At 33.2% G+C, this 16303-nt stretch overlaps 2 protein-coding genes across 3 annotated transcripts; one reads left to right on the top strand and one right to left on the bottom strand.

Annotated features, from left to right (window-relative positions):
- Window positions 1-765: 765 nt before the first annotated feature.
- LOC140861597 (uncharacterized) lies at window positions 766-1368 on the bottom strand. Its single transcript, XM_073264619.1, has one exon. It carries the CDS (start codon window positions 1366-1368, stop codon window positions 766-768), a length of 603 nt encoding a protein of 200 aa, XP_073120720.1.
- A 4405-nt stretch (window positions 1369-5773) lies between these two features.
- LOC140866057 (28 kDa ribonucleoprotein, chloroplastic-like) lies at window positions 5774-14606 on the top strand. 2 transcript variants are annotated; one of them, XR_012144794.1, is made up of 5 exons: window positions 5774-6172; window positions 6260-6358; window positions 11659-11949; window positions 13671-13825; window positions 14336-14606. XR_012144794.1 is itself a non-coding variant. In XM_073270925.1 (4 exons), the coding sequence occupies exons 1-4, from the start codon at window positions 5780-5782 to the stop codon at window positions 13767-13769; spliced, it is 882 nt and encodes a 293-aa protein (XP_073127026.1). In that variant the 5' UTR covers window positions 5774-5779; the 3' UTR covers window positions 13770-13940. The 2 variants fall into 2 exon arrangements, 1 of the variants encoding a protein (XP_073127026.1); XM_073270925.1 differs by lacking the exon at window positions 14336-14606 and having other exon boundaries at window positions 13671-13940.
- The last annotated feature ends 1697 nt before the right edge of the window (window positions 14607-16303 follow it).

Below are 16303 nucleotides of genomic sequence, written 5' to 3'. Positions count from 1 at the left end.
TTTTTAAAAAAGAATTTATTATATCCCTCTATTGTCCAGAAACTCTCAACTAACTGTTCATATACTATTTTTTAAAATAATCTGAAATCAATTTTTTTTTTGAGTACAAGTACAACGGATTTCAAATTACATCAAATTGTATCACTAAAGAATGAAATTGTCCGCACACAACCGACGAGACTTAAACATGGACTCGAAACATGCTTATCTCGAGCTAAGAAAATAACTAAATCAACCTAAATAAATTAGGAAACTAACCCGCAGCCAGCGAAAATCGAATCTAAGACCAAGTCTTGACCACTAGGTCAAGACCTCATTGGCCTGTTCATATACTATTATTTTGACAAAGCTGATTTTTTTTATGGTATTAAAAAATCCCTTATTTTACAATCAATGTTTGGTCAATTATATTACAAGTAGTCAAATGTCAATAAAAGTAGTTTGCATTATTTGAAAATATTGTGGCCCTTTTGACAATTCTTCCAAACAAAATTAAATGATATCGCACATGCTTCATAGTTTAACCACAAATTGTTCGCATGTCCATGTCAACCCAAGAGCCAAAATTTTATTTTCTTCCTAAAACAAAATGACAGCAACCTAAAATCGAGTAAATATTATATTAATTAATCCAAAAAAAATACACAATTTACTAATAACATTTTTTTATCACATTAAAAATATATAATTTCAAATATTTTTACAATATGATACTAATTAATTTGGGGGGGAAAAAAAGAAAAGAAAAAGAAATTTAGTGAAATATCAACCTCTATGCAAAGGCGATCGATCTTGAACCATAACCTTGGCGCTCCGAAACACCTTCATCGGGCTCGGAAAATTCCACCATTTCCACTTCGCCGGAGACGAGCCCACTTCGGTCCGCCGGAAAACTGTCGCCGCCGTCGTGGTACTGACGGACCTCGATCTCGTGATCATCCTCGAGAAGTCTTCGATCCTGCTTTTGCTTTCGGAATTATCATCAATAATATCAATATTGATCATATTGCTGTGATGATCACTGAATTCTTCCTTCTCTTTCGTCTTCTTCGTCCCACTTCTCTTCAGGACCGACACGAACGACGGCGACTTGGAGCGGAGGCTCCCCGACCGGATGAAGGGGATCGCGACTGACCTCGAACGGCGGAGGGACGGTTCTCCGTCGCTGAAGAATGAGGATGAGGAAGACGACCCCGCAGGGGAAGGGCAGGGGCAGGGGCAGGGGCAGGGACGGGAATTCGCGCAGTTGGGGCAGAGGATGCCGAGGCGGTGGCGGAGGCAGGCGGGGCAGACGCCGCTGCGCTGCTTCTTGGAGGGGTGTTTTGGACATTTCCATGCTTCCTCTTCTTCTATCAAATAGAGCGCCATTTGTGTGTGAATATATTTACTGTGTGTATATAACTATATATATATATATATTGGGGGGTGTTTGGCTCACAAACTTTTACCGACTTTTGGCGTCTAAAATTAAATGGATACTTGACATTTTCTTTCCTTCTTTTTTTTGATGAGGATACTTGACTTTTAACATACAAAATTTCCACCTAATCTAAAGTGGAGTTAACTATTTGGCCAAACAACTTTGTTTAGGTGTCAAAAATCTATGTCCACCTTTCACACTGAGTAAATATTTTTTCTCAAAAATTAATATAAGACGGTTTAAGAGTCAATTTTATGAGATAATCTCTATTTAGATTATCTATTAAAAAGTATTAATTTTATTTCAAAATTATGATTTTTTTAATTATAAATATGCATAGATAGGGTTGACTTGTTGGATAAATAAATCCGTGAGACCGTTTTACAAGAGACATAGTTATATTTTTTGTTGCTATTATATATAAGTAAGATCAATTTTTTTTACAATATTTCTAAAATTTCTAACTAATATTTGCTTTTTGCCAAAATAAATAAATAAAAAATAAAACTAATATTTGCTTAGTGGCCGATTTTATACCGTATACTCCTTCAAATCCAAGCGTAAGCTTCATGAACACATTTCTGTATTATTGTGTTCGACCTATTTCATTAATATAAAATTAGGAGAAATCTCATATATAAAAGACAATAAATCAAAATTAATATCTGAATTTATAAGAACGTAAATAGATTGAGATTTGATTTACCATATGTCAGATAAATATAATCAAAATTTGTTTGGGACGATGAGAAAAACCAAGAACATATTTCTACATATATCAAATTCGTCTTATATATTTGATCTAAACAAAAATAAAATGATAATGGAATCTCTTATCAAATTAGTATTACTATTGGACCAAGTTTTAGCTATAGAAAAATTAGTCTGGTCTTCCTAGATCATCTTCATTGCCAGATCAGTTCAGTCTGCCAAACCAAGTTCAGACATTCAGACCAGATCAATTATGTCATTAATTCAATATCGATCTAGGTTGCTGAAGAAAAAGCAAAGAAAATAAAAATTTTATTCTCATATCTAGTTATATTTCAATTGTCTGGTACAGTCAGCATTATATTTGGAAATAAGACAAAGGCATGTGGCGCAATATACTTAAATGTCGGCTAATGTCCAACGTTTTAAAATCTAACATGTGGAGATATGTTCCAAGAATAGCCAACATTTAAGCATATTCTTGGAACATATCTGCACATGTTAGATTTTATAACGTTGGACATTTTTTATTATAAATATCTGAAGATTAAAACAGTTACACTCTCCTAAATTTTTTTTAATGATAAAGCATACAAGTGTTCTCAAATCTTTCATATTCGATATTCAAGCAAAGAACCAGATAAAACACTTAATTCGATCTGCTATCACACCCTTAGTTGTCTTATCATATCAATATGAGTGGTCAACTTATGATACTTATTCAAGTTTTGAAGATCATACTTTAGCATTACTTCTTGTTTGTAACTCTATCAGAAAGTGTTCTGATGTGAGATAGTGTCGCTAAGAGTTTCAGTCAAGGGTTGATTGGATTGTGATGATGTCGATTTTTTTACCTCGGGTTCGGTCTGGTAGAATGGATCCTCCAACTTCTTTATAAAACAGGTCGGGTCGGGTACCACCAAAATCTGCACACACAACAACTAGGTCAAGGGGCGCCGAAGGTGTTTTCGGCGTGACCCCTCCGATGCCTAAGTCAGTGGCTTGAAGGCAGAGGGTGTAATTAATGCAAAAACTGAGATATATGAGTGTGTGAATGTAAAAGTGAGAGTGAATGTGTGATGAATAATAAATAGTAAGTAATGAATGAACACAACCATAACAGCACCTCTATTTATAGTGGAAAATAGAGTAAGTTACCTAGTCGAATTATAACATGTCATGTATTAGGACTCTTCATCCATTGGATCCTTCTTAAGTTTATCTCTATCTTGTGAATATTTGAAAAGATTCAAGCTTATCTCATATATATCAGAGTCCTACTTGAACTATAAAAAAGATACATGCGGCCCATTAGAAACAGCCCAGGTCGGCCCATAATGACCAGTCTTGATCAAAGTCCAACATAGCCCAAACTGGGCTGGACCTTGACATGTTGGGCCATATCGAGTAGACCCCTTATAAATGTATATGTTGCTGCAATCTTTTTCTTTCGTTCAAATTTTTTTCACGAGGTTTTATTGTCAAGCTTTTAACGAGGCAGCACTTGAGTCCTAATGAAGTTCTCATACATCCATGTTGCCAAATGAAGATTTTGAAGAATCGATTATCTATGCAAATAATCATCTAAGGGGGTGTGTGATAAATATATTGTTATTATAGATGATTATCTTTATCTATGTAGATTTGGAAGATTTGTGATCAATATAAATATTTCAAGATAATATGTGCAAAGAATTGTATTATATTATTTTCTCCTATAAATAGGATTGATTGAGTTCAATAAAAATTGTATCTTAGTATTGACTCATATAATTCTCTATTCTCTCATAAATTCTCTCTATCAACTCTCTATTTCTCTCATGATTTTTAACATTTAATATTATTTATTTTTTGTGCTTTTCTTATCTAATGATATTAACAAACCTAAACATATATTTTCTAGTGATTAAAATTTTAGATACCTTAAAACAGTCAATTAAATAATATCATTGTAAAGTGTTGACAGAAACTTGAAGTTGGAGTGTAAATAGAACTTTCTCGTAATAATTATGTATGTTTTTTTTAATATATTATATTATATACGAGTAACATTCAATTTGGTAAATTAACTCTTGGAAAAATATCAAAATTGATATAGTAACTATTTAAAATAATTTAATTGACACATGATCAAGTTATAAAGTTAATTTTACTCTTTATTTCAATTATTTTTAAGTTCAATATTATTGTTAAATTGAAATAGATACACAATTTATTTGTCAAGATTATTTTATTTATTACAATTATAATCATAAATTTATATTCATTTAAATATATATTATAATAAATATATCGTACTTATGGTTTAAAAAATTATAAATATTAGTGTAACGATGTACGCGTTGTGTGTTTGTACAATCTTTTTTAATTAATTTGATTGTATTCAAATAAAAATAATATCATAGTTGTAAAAATTATTGAGGGACTAAACTGCAATTTAAAATATCTAAATTAAAAAAAATAGAGCGAACGAAAGTGTAATATCTATATTACATAATTCATAAAGACAATTTTGGCAAAAAAAAATTATTTTTTGTCTAATGGAAAAATTATTTATATTTAGTATAAATTAATTAATACAAACACAAATATATATATAGAGTTTTGATCACATGTGCAACCACCATGAGCAACTACGTGAGCAACAGCTTACGTGGCACCTTGGACATCCAATGAGTGATTGCCACGTAAGTTGTTGCTCACGTAGTTGCGCATGGTGGTTGCCCATATGATCAAAACTATATATATATATATATATATATATATATATATATATATATATATATATATATATATTAACTGATAAATTATATAATCAAAATTAATATATATTAAAAATATTTATAAATATATAATATAATAGTATTTTTTCTTTATCTATGCTATAATATTATATTTTTATGAATAAAATTAAAATTCAATAAATCAAAATATAAAGGAGGTCAAATATAGTTTATTATATTTAGAAAAATATTATATAGTGAATATTTTTTATATTTTTATATTTAATTAAATATACAATTTTAAACATCATGTAATTTGTTAGAAATACCTAAATCAAGTAAAAAAAATGTCAACCATAATCGTGCAAATCCAAACAATAAGCAAGATCCACGTGATGTCGTGTTGATGTTCCGACTTCCATAGACTATCGATTTTTTTCAATGATATGTGTGTGTATGTCTGTTCATTTATGATATATAAATTTCATATTGAATATTTTTTCGAATGCATGATATATAATTTTTTTATTATATTAGAGTAAACATGTATTTATATTTGTACAATTTTAATCAATAAAATAATTTAAAAAGAAAAGTATCTATATAGTTGAATTTAATAATAATATTGAGCTTAAAATCAATTTAAGTGAAAGAAAAAAATTGACTTTTGAGTTTGATCATATATCAATTAAATAATAAATAATTAATGCACAAATTTGACATTTTATCATTTATTAATGTAACAAAATAATATTTATTATATTTTTTAAAGTAATATTTATTATGTTTTTTTTTTTACAGTGTAATATTTATTTTATGTTATATATACATGTAGACTTTTTTTGTTTTTTTTGGCAAAAAAAACAGAAAGAAAAAAAAAAGTAGATATTTGGTGGATAACAGAAATAAAGTATTGGCAAAATTTATGCGACTCCTCACTTCTTACTTGCTCAGCTTACCACTCCTCCGAGCTATGGCTCTGCCGGCAATGGAGTCACCATTCTACGTCGGGTCCTCGTACCCTTCGACTTCTCCAAAATCATATCCCTGTCGGGAATCTCCATCCTCTGTGAGATTCCACACAACCCCTTTTGTCCCCACAGTCTCCCTAAAATTCCCTCTCTCTCTTCTGCCCGCCAAAAGACATGGCTTTAGATTATATTCCTCTGTAGAAAGCGCGACTATCGAAGAAAATGTTGAAAAATCAGAAATATCCGATAGCAGGAGAAAGCTGTTTGTGCTGAATTTGCCTTGGTCCTTCTCTGTTGTTGATATAAAGAATTTGTTTGGTGGATGTGGCTCAGTTGTCGATGTTGAGGTATGGAAAAGAAGATAAATGTTCAAAATATGGTTTTGCTGTATACTTTTGGCTCATGGGTTTTTTGTTTCTTGTGTGTGAGTTTAGATTATAAAGCAGAAAGACGGAAAGAACAGAGGATTTGCATTTGTGACGATGTCTTCTGGGGATGAGGCACAAGCCGCCATTGAGAAATTCGACTCTTTTGTATGTTCTTTATTGGAACTTAAATTTCTTGAGGCATTCTTTTCTTTTCTTGCTCAATTCTTTTATTTGGTTATTTTTTGTTTATAGCTTGTGTATGCATCATGATATAATGTTTCACAGTTGAAATGTTATAATTTGTTAACATTAACACTTCGATATAAATAACCTTCTAATTTCTAAATTCGTCAATGCTCTCGAACGATGGTGCAAGCGAGTTCAATTACTGGTAAATAACTCATGAGCGTCTCGGTCAAAACTCGACTCGAGCTTGATTTGATCGATCTCAAGTCGATTTCGAGCAGATCGTTTTCAATTGTTTCTACTTTATTTGCTCGCGAGTTACTCGAGTAACTATATATTATCATGATTTTAAAAAAATATTTATATCTAATTTAAGGTAAATTTGTCCATATTAATATAAAATTTAAACATTAAAATTATGCTAATGACACTTTTCGATACATTCAGGAGTTGACCTCGACCTTGAAGTTTAATACTTGATCAAGTTCGAGTCGAGCTCTAGCCTACAAAATTAAAATCTTGTCAAGCTCAAGTAGTATGATATTCGGGCTCAACTTCACTCATACGCACCCCTTCTCTCGAATATTCATAATTAAACTTTCAGGAGCAGTAAGACTTTGAAATATAACAATATACCAATTTTTGCTATTAATCAAATGCGGAAATGTCTTTATTTACATTGGTGAATTAAGTTTGTCTAACTTGACTAATAAATATCTTCATTTGAGCGAGTCTCGCGTTGATGTGTACAACTTCATGCTTAATCACATGTGCTCGATGTTTGTTCTGTACATTTGCACACGTATGTGCTACTAGACCAAAGTCCAAATTGAAAAAGCTGATAAGTGCTTTCTAGAAGTTCTCCAAAACACTACCTAAGGACCCTAGCACAAGCTATTAAGAACAAAGCACAATAAACATGAATGAATCCTATTTACTTCTATCTTGCCTAATTATATGATTGCCTTCTAAACCCTTTCTTCTTCTCCAAGTTATCTGTTCTAGTTTGCTCTTGATAAGTGGATAGGTCCAATATATCTAGGCCCATGATAATAACCTCATCATTGCTTATCCAGCCCATTATTTTGGAGTACCTAACATTATCCACATGGAGACTGTAACACAATGCTTGTTAATCAGAATCATGGTTTTGAGGCAGATAAATCTTTGGGCATTACATATTCTGAAAGATACACCTGTATGGTAAAATTATAGTCACAGGATACATTTTTTAAATACAAGCTTTTTGGTCAAGATTATGACATCTCGTTATATTCATTTTCCAGATGTTTGTGTAAAAATTAAATCATAGAATATATAAATGTAAGTTAAGATATTCCTCATGGTAAAAAGGGGAACAATATCATTCCTACCAGGGAATTTCATAATCCCTCTCTCCATTCAATTAAAGCTTGTTCTATTTATCTTATCTCTAGATCATAAAAATTTGTAGAGATTTAGGAGAGTGCGGATATAGCAAAGTTAGTTGATTGTGGCTGCTGTACATGCAGGACAAGAAATAGATTGCATTGTGTTAGATCTAGATCTCCTAACACGATTCATACTGCAAATATTCACTACTAGAAAAGAAGAATAGGTTGATATAAAAGGACTATAATCTGGAAAATACCTCAGCAAAGGAAAAGAAGAATAGGTTGATATAAAAAGGACTATAATCTGAGAAATACCTCAGCCAAGGATAGAATCCTTTTACAAGAAGAGTACACTCACCCTCCTTGCCCCAAAGCTAGTAAGATTTAAACACAATAAACATGAATGAATGCCCCTTCCTTTCTATCCTGCCTATTCTGTCTTCTCCACCCTAATCTTTTCCTCTTATCCAGGTTAGTGTTTTCATAATTCTCTTGATAATTGGAGAGGCCTAATTTATCCAGGCCCATGATTATAACCCGAGCTTTGCTTATTCGGCCCAATTTTCTTAAGTACCACATTTTCACAAAAAGAATCTGAAGTCCAAATAATATGAATATATGGTAGCCAGCTATAATTAACCTTTATTATTTCTCTTATAGCACAAATTAGGCTATCATTGAAATGTTCCTCCCATTACCTATGGCCATCAAATTTGTTTTGAACTTTGGGCAATTCCTTCCTATAGTGGGAAAGCATTCAGTTTTTGGGACAGTGATAAAAAATATTCATCCTTTTACGGTGTTGCTTCCTTTCTATATCTCCTATAACGGGTATTTCCTAATTTGAATAGTCCTTCGACCTACCTTTGCCAGAAGTGGAGCATTGATCATTTGATCTTACTTGCCTTCCGGTGTCCTAATGGTCCTCTTCTTGCTTCTTATTCCTCTAACGTGGTTTACTAGAAATCTATTAGATATGGCTTCATTTGGCACACCCCCACTCCTTGGTTGTGTTTGGTGGATTTTAATTGAACGTGGAATAAAATTCATCATTGAGTCGGATTCTACTTAGCCCCATCTCTCTTAGTTTATTTCTTCCTTTCTACCTTTGGGATGAAGCATTTAGGTTAACAGCTCCTCCTGGTTCTTGATTCATTATTCATTTGCTAATGAGTAGACGTGAAATTTCTGTTCAACAGCTACAAAGATAACAAAGTGTTATAGGGACTGTAACCATGTTTGTCATAGAGTCAGAGAGATAAATTTGCTTATATAATTACCTGAATATATTCTTGTATAAGCGATAAGCATGAAGAACGAACTTTATCATTGTTCATGTGTAATCTTTAGATACTCCTTTAGAAACTCTCCTTTTTGGCATAGACCGTGATTTGTATGTTTTAACCTTCAATTTTTCACATTATCGACCAATAACAAGAGCAGCAAAATTTGGGAGGGTAAAAATTTTTTGATCTAGAAGAAAGTTCCTAATTTAACCAGCAAAAGGAGTTCAAGATGCGATTGTTTAGTCACCCTTAAAAAGCTAGTAAATTTTTTGCCAGGATATAATTTGCCTCTGTAACTCATGATCCTATCATTTTGGTGAACAGTTTTTTGTTTTTCCGTAATCTTTATGCTTAGGAATTTGTCATGTTCATGTTATTTCTTTCATATCAATGCAATTCTTTAAACATTATTTATGATCTAACATCGAAAGTACTGTGGCCATTTTCTGTGAGAATGCATTTTTGTATATTCAAAATGATTGGTTTTCAAAATGATAACAAAATACTGTATGTACATAATTTTGTATGTACATGACCTTTTAGTTACTGGTTAAAACTCTCTTTAAATGTGTTGGATCATTATTAAGTGATAATTTATTTGTCTGAATGTGAAGCAGTGCCCTGTGCCCTCCTTTTGATGCCCAGATACAGTCTATCTGTAGCGACCCGACCCGGATCCACTACCTAATCAGAGTTAAGAGCATAATTAAGCATGCATTAAATAAAATCGCTGCGGAAGACTTAAATACAAGCAGACCGGCAGAATACAACCGGCTAACAAACTCGATTTATACAACCCAATCGAATTACTTAGATAAGAACCTACAGCTAAGTACTGCTGTCTTCAAGGTCACTGGCTCCTCCAGGCTCCTGGTGCTCAATCCTGCACCTACACCTGCTCCGTCGAATAGGGTATCAAGATACACAGAAAATACTGGACGTGAGCTCTAAGCTCAATACGAAAGCACGGATAAACATACAAATATGATGCATGCAAATGACAGGGTATCCATATCTGGGATAACTGTATACGAACTGCTCAGATTGGCGCCTGGAATATAAGCTCGTCACATCGGGGTAGCTAACCACTGTGTGCGACCACTCATTCCCGAATCACGGACGCGGACCACGGAGTCCTTCAGGTATCAGTACCTAAGGGTACTCTTAGGTACTCGATATCAAACGTTCTAACAGGGCTGAGCAACCCTAACTGGCTCATCTCGAAAGATATACAGACGTACAGGCACAAGATGATATGCACATGCCGCATAACAATAATAACATGCAAACACATAAATGCAACATATAAGCATGCATATCCGCTGACAATCTCAGTCAGTACTTACGTACCTTTCTAAGGCAGTCCTAGTAGTCCTACTCTAGGTTCCAAGCCTATCATCAAGTCTACAATGCAAATACCCATGCATCATTCAATAAGCTCTAAAAGTCTTAACTAAGCTATTTTATACTTCTAAATAATTTAAGGAGACCATAGCCATACCTGCGTCCGTCGTCAGCCCACTGATGGCGACTATCCTGCAACTAGGGGCACACCCCTGCTGCAGCTCCACAGCCTCGAGCACTGCTCCGCTACATGAGCACTGCTCTGTTACTGTGTCAGACACTGTCTGACTATACTAAAATATGTTCCCTACTCCAACTCTAAAATAAGAGTACCCAAAGCCCTAAATAGAACCTTGCAGGCGAAGGAGAGGAACTCGGAATTGGCAAGAAAATGAGGAGCTCGGACCTCATATTTATAGAGCACGTTCGGATCGTCCGATCCTGACTTCGGATCGTCCGAACTGCTTCGGGCCGTCCGATCGTCTCATCGGATCGTCCGATCTCCGCCACGCGTCCAACCAATCGCATGCAACCATACACCTGTCCAATACACTGTTCGGGTCGTCCGAACTGGCTCTTCGGATCGTCCGAACATCTCCCGGATGACGTCACCAATGACGTATTAATTTGGGACAGCTGGCCGCATGAGTTCGGATCGTCCGAAACCACTTCGGACCGTCCGAAGTCTTCAGAGCCTCCGAAGCCTGGCTCCGTCCATGTTCGGATCGTCCGAACTCATGTTCGGAGCGTCCGAACCTGCCGAACCATATCCACCATTTTTGAGTGTCCTGGATCCATTTCTGGACTCCGTTAATTCATCTGGAATTTTCTTAATCATGTTTTACTTAATCTCAACATGAATATACGATTAATTACTCATTAATCGTTAGTTTTGGATACGGGCTACTACACTATCCCTATGCCAACTTTGAATATGGGCTCTGAGTTCTCGAGTGTATAAACCATTAATTCATATGTTAGTTAGCATGTTGTGTTATATGTTGAACTAGTTAGTACTGTTAATGAGTATGTTTTAGATCAGTTACGTTAATGGTATCTTGAAATGTCAAATTTCAAATTTTCCATTGACTTGAATCATTCTTGTTTTTAGGAAATTTAACTGTTTAACCCAATTGAGAGTTTTTACTTTTAATTCATCCTTTCTACTGAAATTTCAGAGAGTTCATGACTTGTACAAATAAGAAAACAATATCTCTTCTCTCCGTCTCTCTTTCTTGAACATCTGATCACATTATTCATATGACTTTATGAGCAGGAAGTGTCCAGTAGGATCATTCGGGTGCAGTTTGCTAAGAGATTCAAGAGACCTCCTCCACCCCCTCCTGTACGTCGTCCATCTACAGAGACACTCCATAAACTTTATGTTTCAAATCTTGCATGGAAAGTGAGGTCCAACAGTCTACGAGAGTTCATTTCCACCAGTTGCAATCCCGTTTCGGTTAGAGTTGTGTTTGATAACCCTTCAGGAAAATCAGCTGGATATGGGTTTGTTTCATTTGCCACAAAGGAGGAAGCTGAATCTGCAATCTCTGTGTTAGATGGAAAGGTGACCAACTATCTTCAATACTTCTGCTCTTTCTTGGAAAAATTGGAATCATTGCTCCTATGAAATGTTAAAATTTCATAAAACCTCCTATCTTAAATTAATGTCTTTTACAAATCAGTGTTTATAAAAATCGGGCACATATGTCCCAGCAAAACACGGTTTTAAAAGCTCATTAAATTCATGTGAGAGGTTAAGTATTTTTTTTTCACTGAAGTGCTCATTGCTATTTGCCCTCTCTGTCTTATTTCATCTCACTTTCTACTTTTGATTCATGATATGCTTGTATCGATTTTTAGACTATTAATGATCCTACTGATTTAGTCCTTGGGCTACTTTGCACCATATGATGATGTTGGGGTTTCCAAAAACCTTCACTAGTGCAATAAAAGAACTTTTTAGGTTTAGCCTCCCGAAGTAAATGGTGGTTTAAAAATTTGTCCAACAAATGAATTCAATACAGCAAATATAGTAATACCTTAGGAATTACTTGCGTGTATTGTTTTGTTTGTCTTCACTTTTCAAACTGCATCGGTTGATTCTTTGCCCATTTGTGAAACAGTAGGTTAGGTAATCTCCGGTCCATCATCCAAATGGATTTTACCTCCATTTGATCGGCAGTTGGCCGCAATCTTTGTGAATAGCACATACAAAATCATATTCTATCTACGGTCAAAACATTTAAGGATTAAGTATGGCACACGATACAGGGATTGCTGGGAAATTCTTGCCAGAGACCTTCACTGAAATCGAGGGGCAGGGGTGCTAGGGCTTGATATGGTTTTAGCTGAAAATATCTTGTAAAATTTGTATTTATTTTTTAAAAAACCAGTCTTCTTTACACGTTTATTTAGTGTATGGGTTTGGGCCTGTGAACTTCTTCCATCATCAAAGGTGTTGTATATAAGGTAAAGTTCATATTTTTTAGAGCATTAGTATCATAAATGGGCTATGAGATGTATTTTCGAGCTCAGAATAAATTTCCTTAATTGCATCCCAAATCTACTTCGCAGTCTGGTAAAAATATATGTCCGGCCAACGCTTGGTTCCATAGAACTGATGAGCCAAGCTCCCAAGCGCTATAACCAGTTGTGGTTTTCCAGGGGCAGTATGGGCCAATGGATCCAGTCTAGTAGCCGATTGTCCTCTTCCCTTAATGACATGTATCACAGACTGAAACCATTCTAAAAAATTCACACCATTGAGTTTGTGCTGCATAGTTTGTAGAGACTGGTTGTCAAACGAAGGAGTGGAAGAGGATTTGGATACGGCTGAGGTTTCCACGGCGGAGGATGTTTCGGAGGTCATTTTGTGTAAATAAATGCAAAAGAAAATAAAAATGCATGGGGAAATTTAAAACAAAGGAGAGTGAACCTGCCTAGCCATCATTCATCTAGTGCCTCGACTTATCGATTATGGATTATATAGATGTATCAAAATACTAGCCTTTGCCCTTTTTTGAATGCAGCATTTGATGGATCGAGGTTTAAACTGAGAGTTGAAGTTAGGATTTTCATTTATGTTCACATTGTTATTGATTAAAAGTAACAACGAATCTGTAATACCATTCCATTTTCTTAATACCATCAGCGAATTCAGACAAGTGCCTGATTGCCGAAAACAAAATAGTCATTTCTAGCAATTGGAACTCCAAGTACAAATTATTTTTACACTTTATTTTATGTATTGACGACTTTCTTTATTTTCATACCATTTTAATGCAGGAGCTGCTGGGGAGACCAATTCGATTGAAATTCAGTGAAAGGAATGCTAATTCATCTGAAAGCATAGATGCATCGAATGAAGAACTTAAAGAGTTGTAGTTCCGAGGCAAGGCTTGAGATGATGTTTACATGTACGTACATGGAGACAAAAAGAAGTAAGAAGATGTTTTTTTTCGATCTATATTTAACATACTAGATGCAATACCAATTAGTCGACTTGTTTGCATGTCATTTTCGACTCGTTTTGATCTGCATGAATTTTAAGCTTCCTGTCTGGTTCTGAGTACATTGCTTTATCCTCATCGTCGACATATTTTACTTTTAGAAGTTTCTTTCTTTTCTTTTCTTTTTTCCCTGGTTGTTTTGGCTTATTTATGGGATTTGCTCGTCTTTCGAGTTTCGATTCCATTTTATAGTGTGCAAGTGGCAAACATTACAGTTTCAGATGCGAATACAAAATATTTATCATCGCCTACTGAAACTCATAGAATTCTCGAATACAAAATACAACAGACACGAATTACTTCTGAAAAAAGACTCTTCTCTCAAACTTTACAACACTTTCACTCTTCAAAGATTTTACAATGGTTTGCACTGAGCACAAATATGATCTGAGTATTTGATAAATCGTTTTGAGTGTGAAGAGTGTTTCGAGTATTTTGTAGGAAACTTAAAGATTGATGGATAGTTGATAGCGGATGTTTCTCTACTTTTCTCGATGGAGCCAAGAAGCAGGCATATACATTTTCTTCAACGTTAATAAACATCTCTTTAAGGCTCTCATTTAATGTACATGTATCAAAAACTAGACTTTACTTAGCATCTCCTTTCTTTCATACTCAAAATAGGAATAAACAATAAATGCTACGGTACGGTGCATTAAATGTGGTGTACTATATATCAGAACGACTAATAAATAAGAGGGCTACTGAAATTTTTTTACTCTGTATATCTCATATTGATGTTTACTGATTTTATCTTTAGTAGAGATGTGGTTACTGCTTTCAATTGATATCGATTATGCTTTTCTTTACTACTGTTATTGTCTATTGTTTTAGAGCAGTTATGTCTACTGGTTGTCATCACCAAAACTTAAATTACTTAACACCAATTATTTTGCATTTATTTAAATAAAAACTTATACATTTACTTTTATATTCTAATCAATATTTGACTTTTACATTTATATCTTTATATGTATTTACTTTTACATAAAATAGTGTAGAATAAAAAAACAAAGTTGTAAATTCACAATGGTAAAATTTTGCCCTTTTTTATTCACACTTTGAGATAAGTAGTAGGTAATAATAATAATAATAAATATAATATAATATAATATAATATAATAATAGGTAATAATAGATAGATAATAGATTGATTTCTTTACATAAATATTTCTTTTATTTTATTTATTTAGTTAATTAAATGAAAACAAATCTCACCTAAAAACTGAAATGATGGAAATTTATTTTAGTATTGTAACATTTTTTTTTATTCATTTATTCTAATCAATCTACTAATACTCACTAATGAATGCATTTAGATAATGTGTAAAAATTAGTAAGTCATGTATTTTGCATTTATTTATATAAAAACTTATACATTTACTTTATGTCCTAGCCAATATTTGATTTTTAAATTTATATCCTTATATGTATTTACTTTTTACATAAAATAGCGTAGAGTAAAATGACAAAGTTGTAAATTCACAATTGTAAAATTTTGACATTTTATTCACAATTTTAGATAGGTAAGTTAAGATAAGATAAGATCAGATAAGATAAGATAATGGATTTCATGTTAGCTATGATGGATTTTAAGTCCACACAATAATGGTGTGATTTAAAATTCATTCTACTTTATATCACTAATGTGTGAATAAATAGTGTATAGATTTAGGATTTTGATCTATTGTTTCATTGTTAATATTGAAATATAATCGAAATCCGTATATTTGAAATCATTTTATTCAAGCGTATGGGAGAGATCTACGAATTTGATGTTATGAATTTACTAGAAATCTAGAATCCAACCCTTCAAAAGAAAAGGATTTATGGTACAAAATTTCAAATCACTCCATTTATGAGAATTTGAAATATATTATATCAAGTTTTCAAAAAAAAGAAAAGAAATATATTATATCAATCAGTAATTAGTAAATGATTACAAATGTGAAATTAATGGGGAATTTCAAAGTCATTTTAAAATTCGCGATTTCGTTATATTTAATTTATATAATTTAAAGAAAAAACATTCAAATCAACATTTTACTTATTTACGTTACAATATACTAATTACAATGGAATGTATAATTATAATATGAACAAATAGGACATAGATTTTAATTTCTTCTATTTAAGTTTTCTAAATAATAAAAACACATTTGAAATCATGGTCGATCCAAATGCACCTTTGAAATCTAAAATCACTGATGAAGTTGAATCTTGAATTTGAAATTCTCCATCGAAGCATCTTCTTAAACAGTTTAACTTTGTTACTGCACTTTGTATGACCAGACCAAAGTCGTGCTAGAAACCTGATGAATCGAACCAGCCCAAAGTGTTGACAAATGATATATGTAATAAAAATAAAAGATACTATGTGACAAATTTGAAATCAAGGTACAAGCCAAG

Source organism: Henckelia pumila, chromosome 4, assembly GCF_033568475.1.
Source record: "Henckelia pumila isolate YLH828 chromosome 4, ASM3356847v2, whole genome shotgun sequence".
NCBI classification, from domain to species: Eukaryota; Viridiplantae; Streptophyta; class Magnoliopsida; order Lamiales; family Gesneriaceae; genus Henckelia; species Henckelia pumila.
The sequence above is the reverse complement of the archived record's forward strand: the minus strand, read 5'-3'. Positions and strand labels throughout refer to the sequence as shown.

Bases quoted from the DNA above. Each gene is read 5' to 3' on its own strand.
- LOC140861597 (XM_073264619.1), bottom strand. From the start codon at position 1,368: ATGGCGCTCTATTTGATAGAAGAAGAGGAAGCATGGAAATGTCCAAAA.
- LOC140866057 (XM_073270925.1), top strand. From the start codon at position 5,780: ATGCGACTCCTCACTTCTTACTTGCTCAGCTTACCACTCCTCCGAGCT. The intron at 6,359-11,658 runs GTATGTTCTTTA...CTTTATGAGCAG, and splicing joins TTGAGAAATTCGACTCTTTT to GAAGTGTCCAGTAGGATCAT. The intron at 11,950-13,670 runs GTGACCAACTAT...ATTTTAATGCAG, and splicing joins TCTCTGTGTTAGATGGAAAG to GAGCTGCTGGGGAGACCAAT.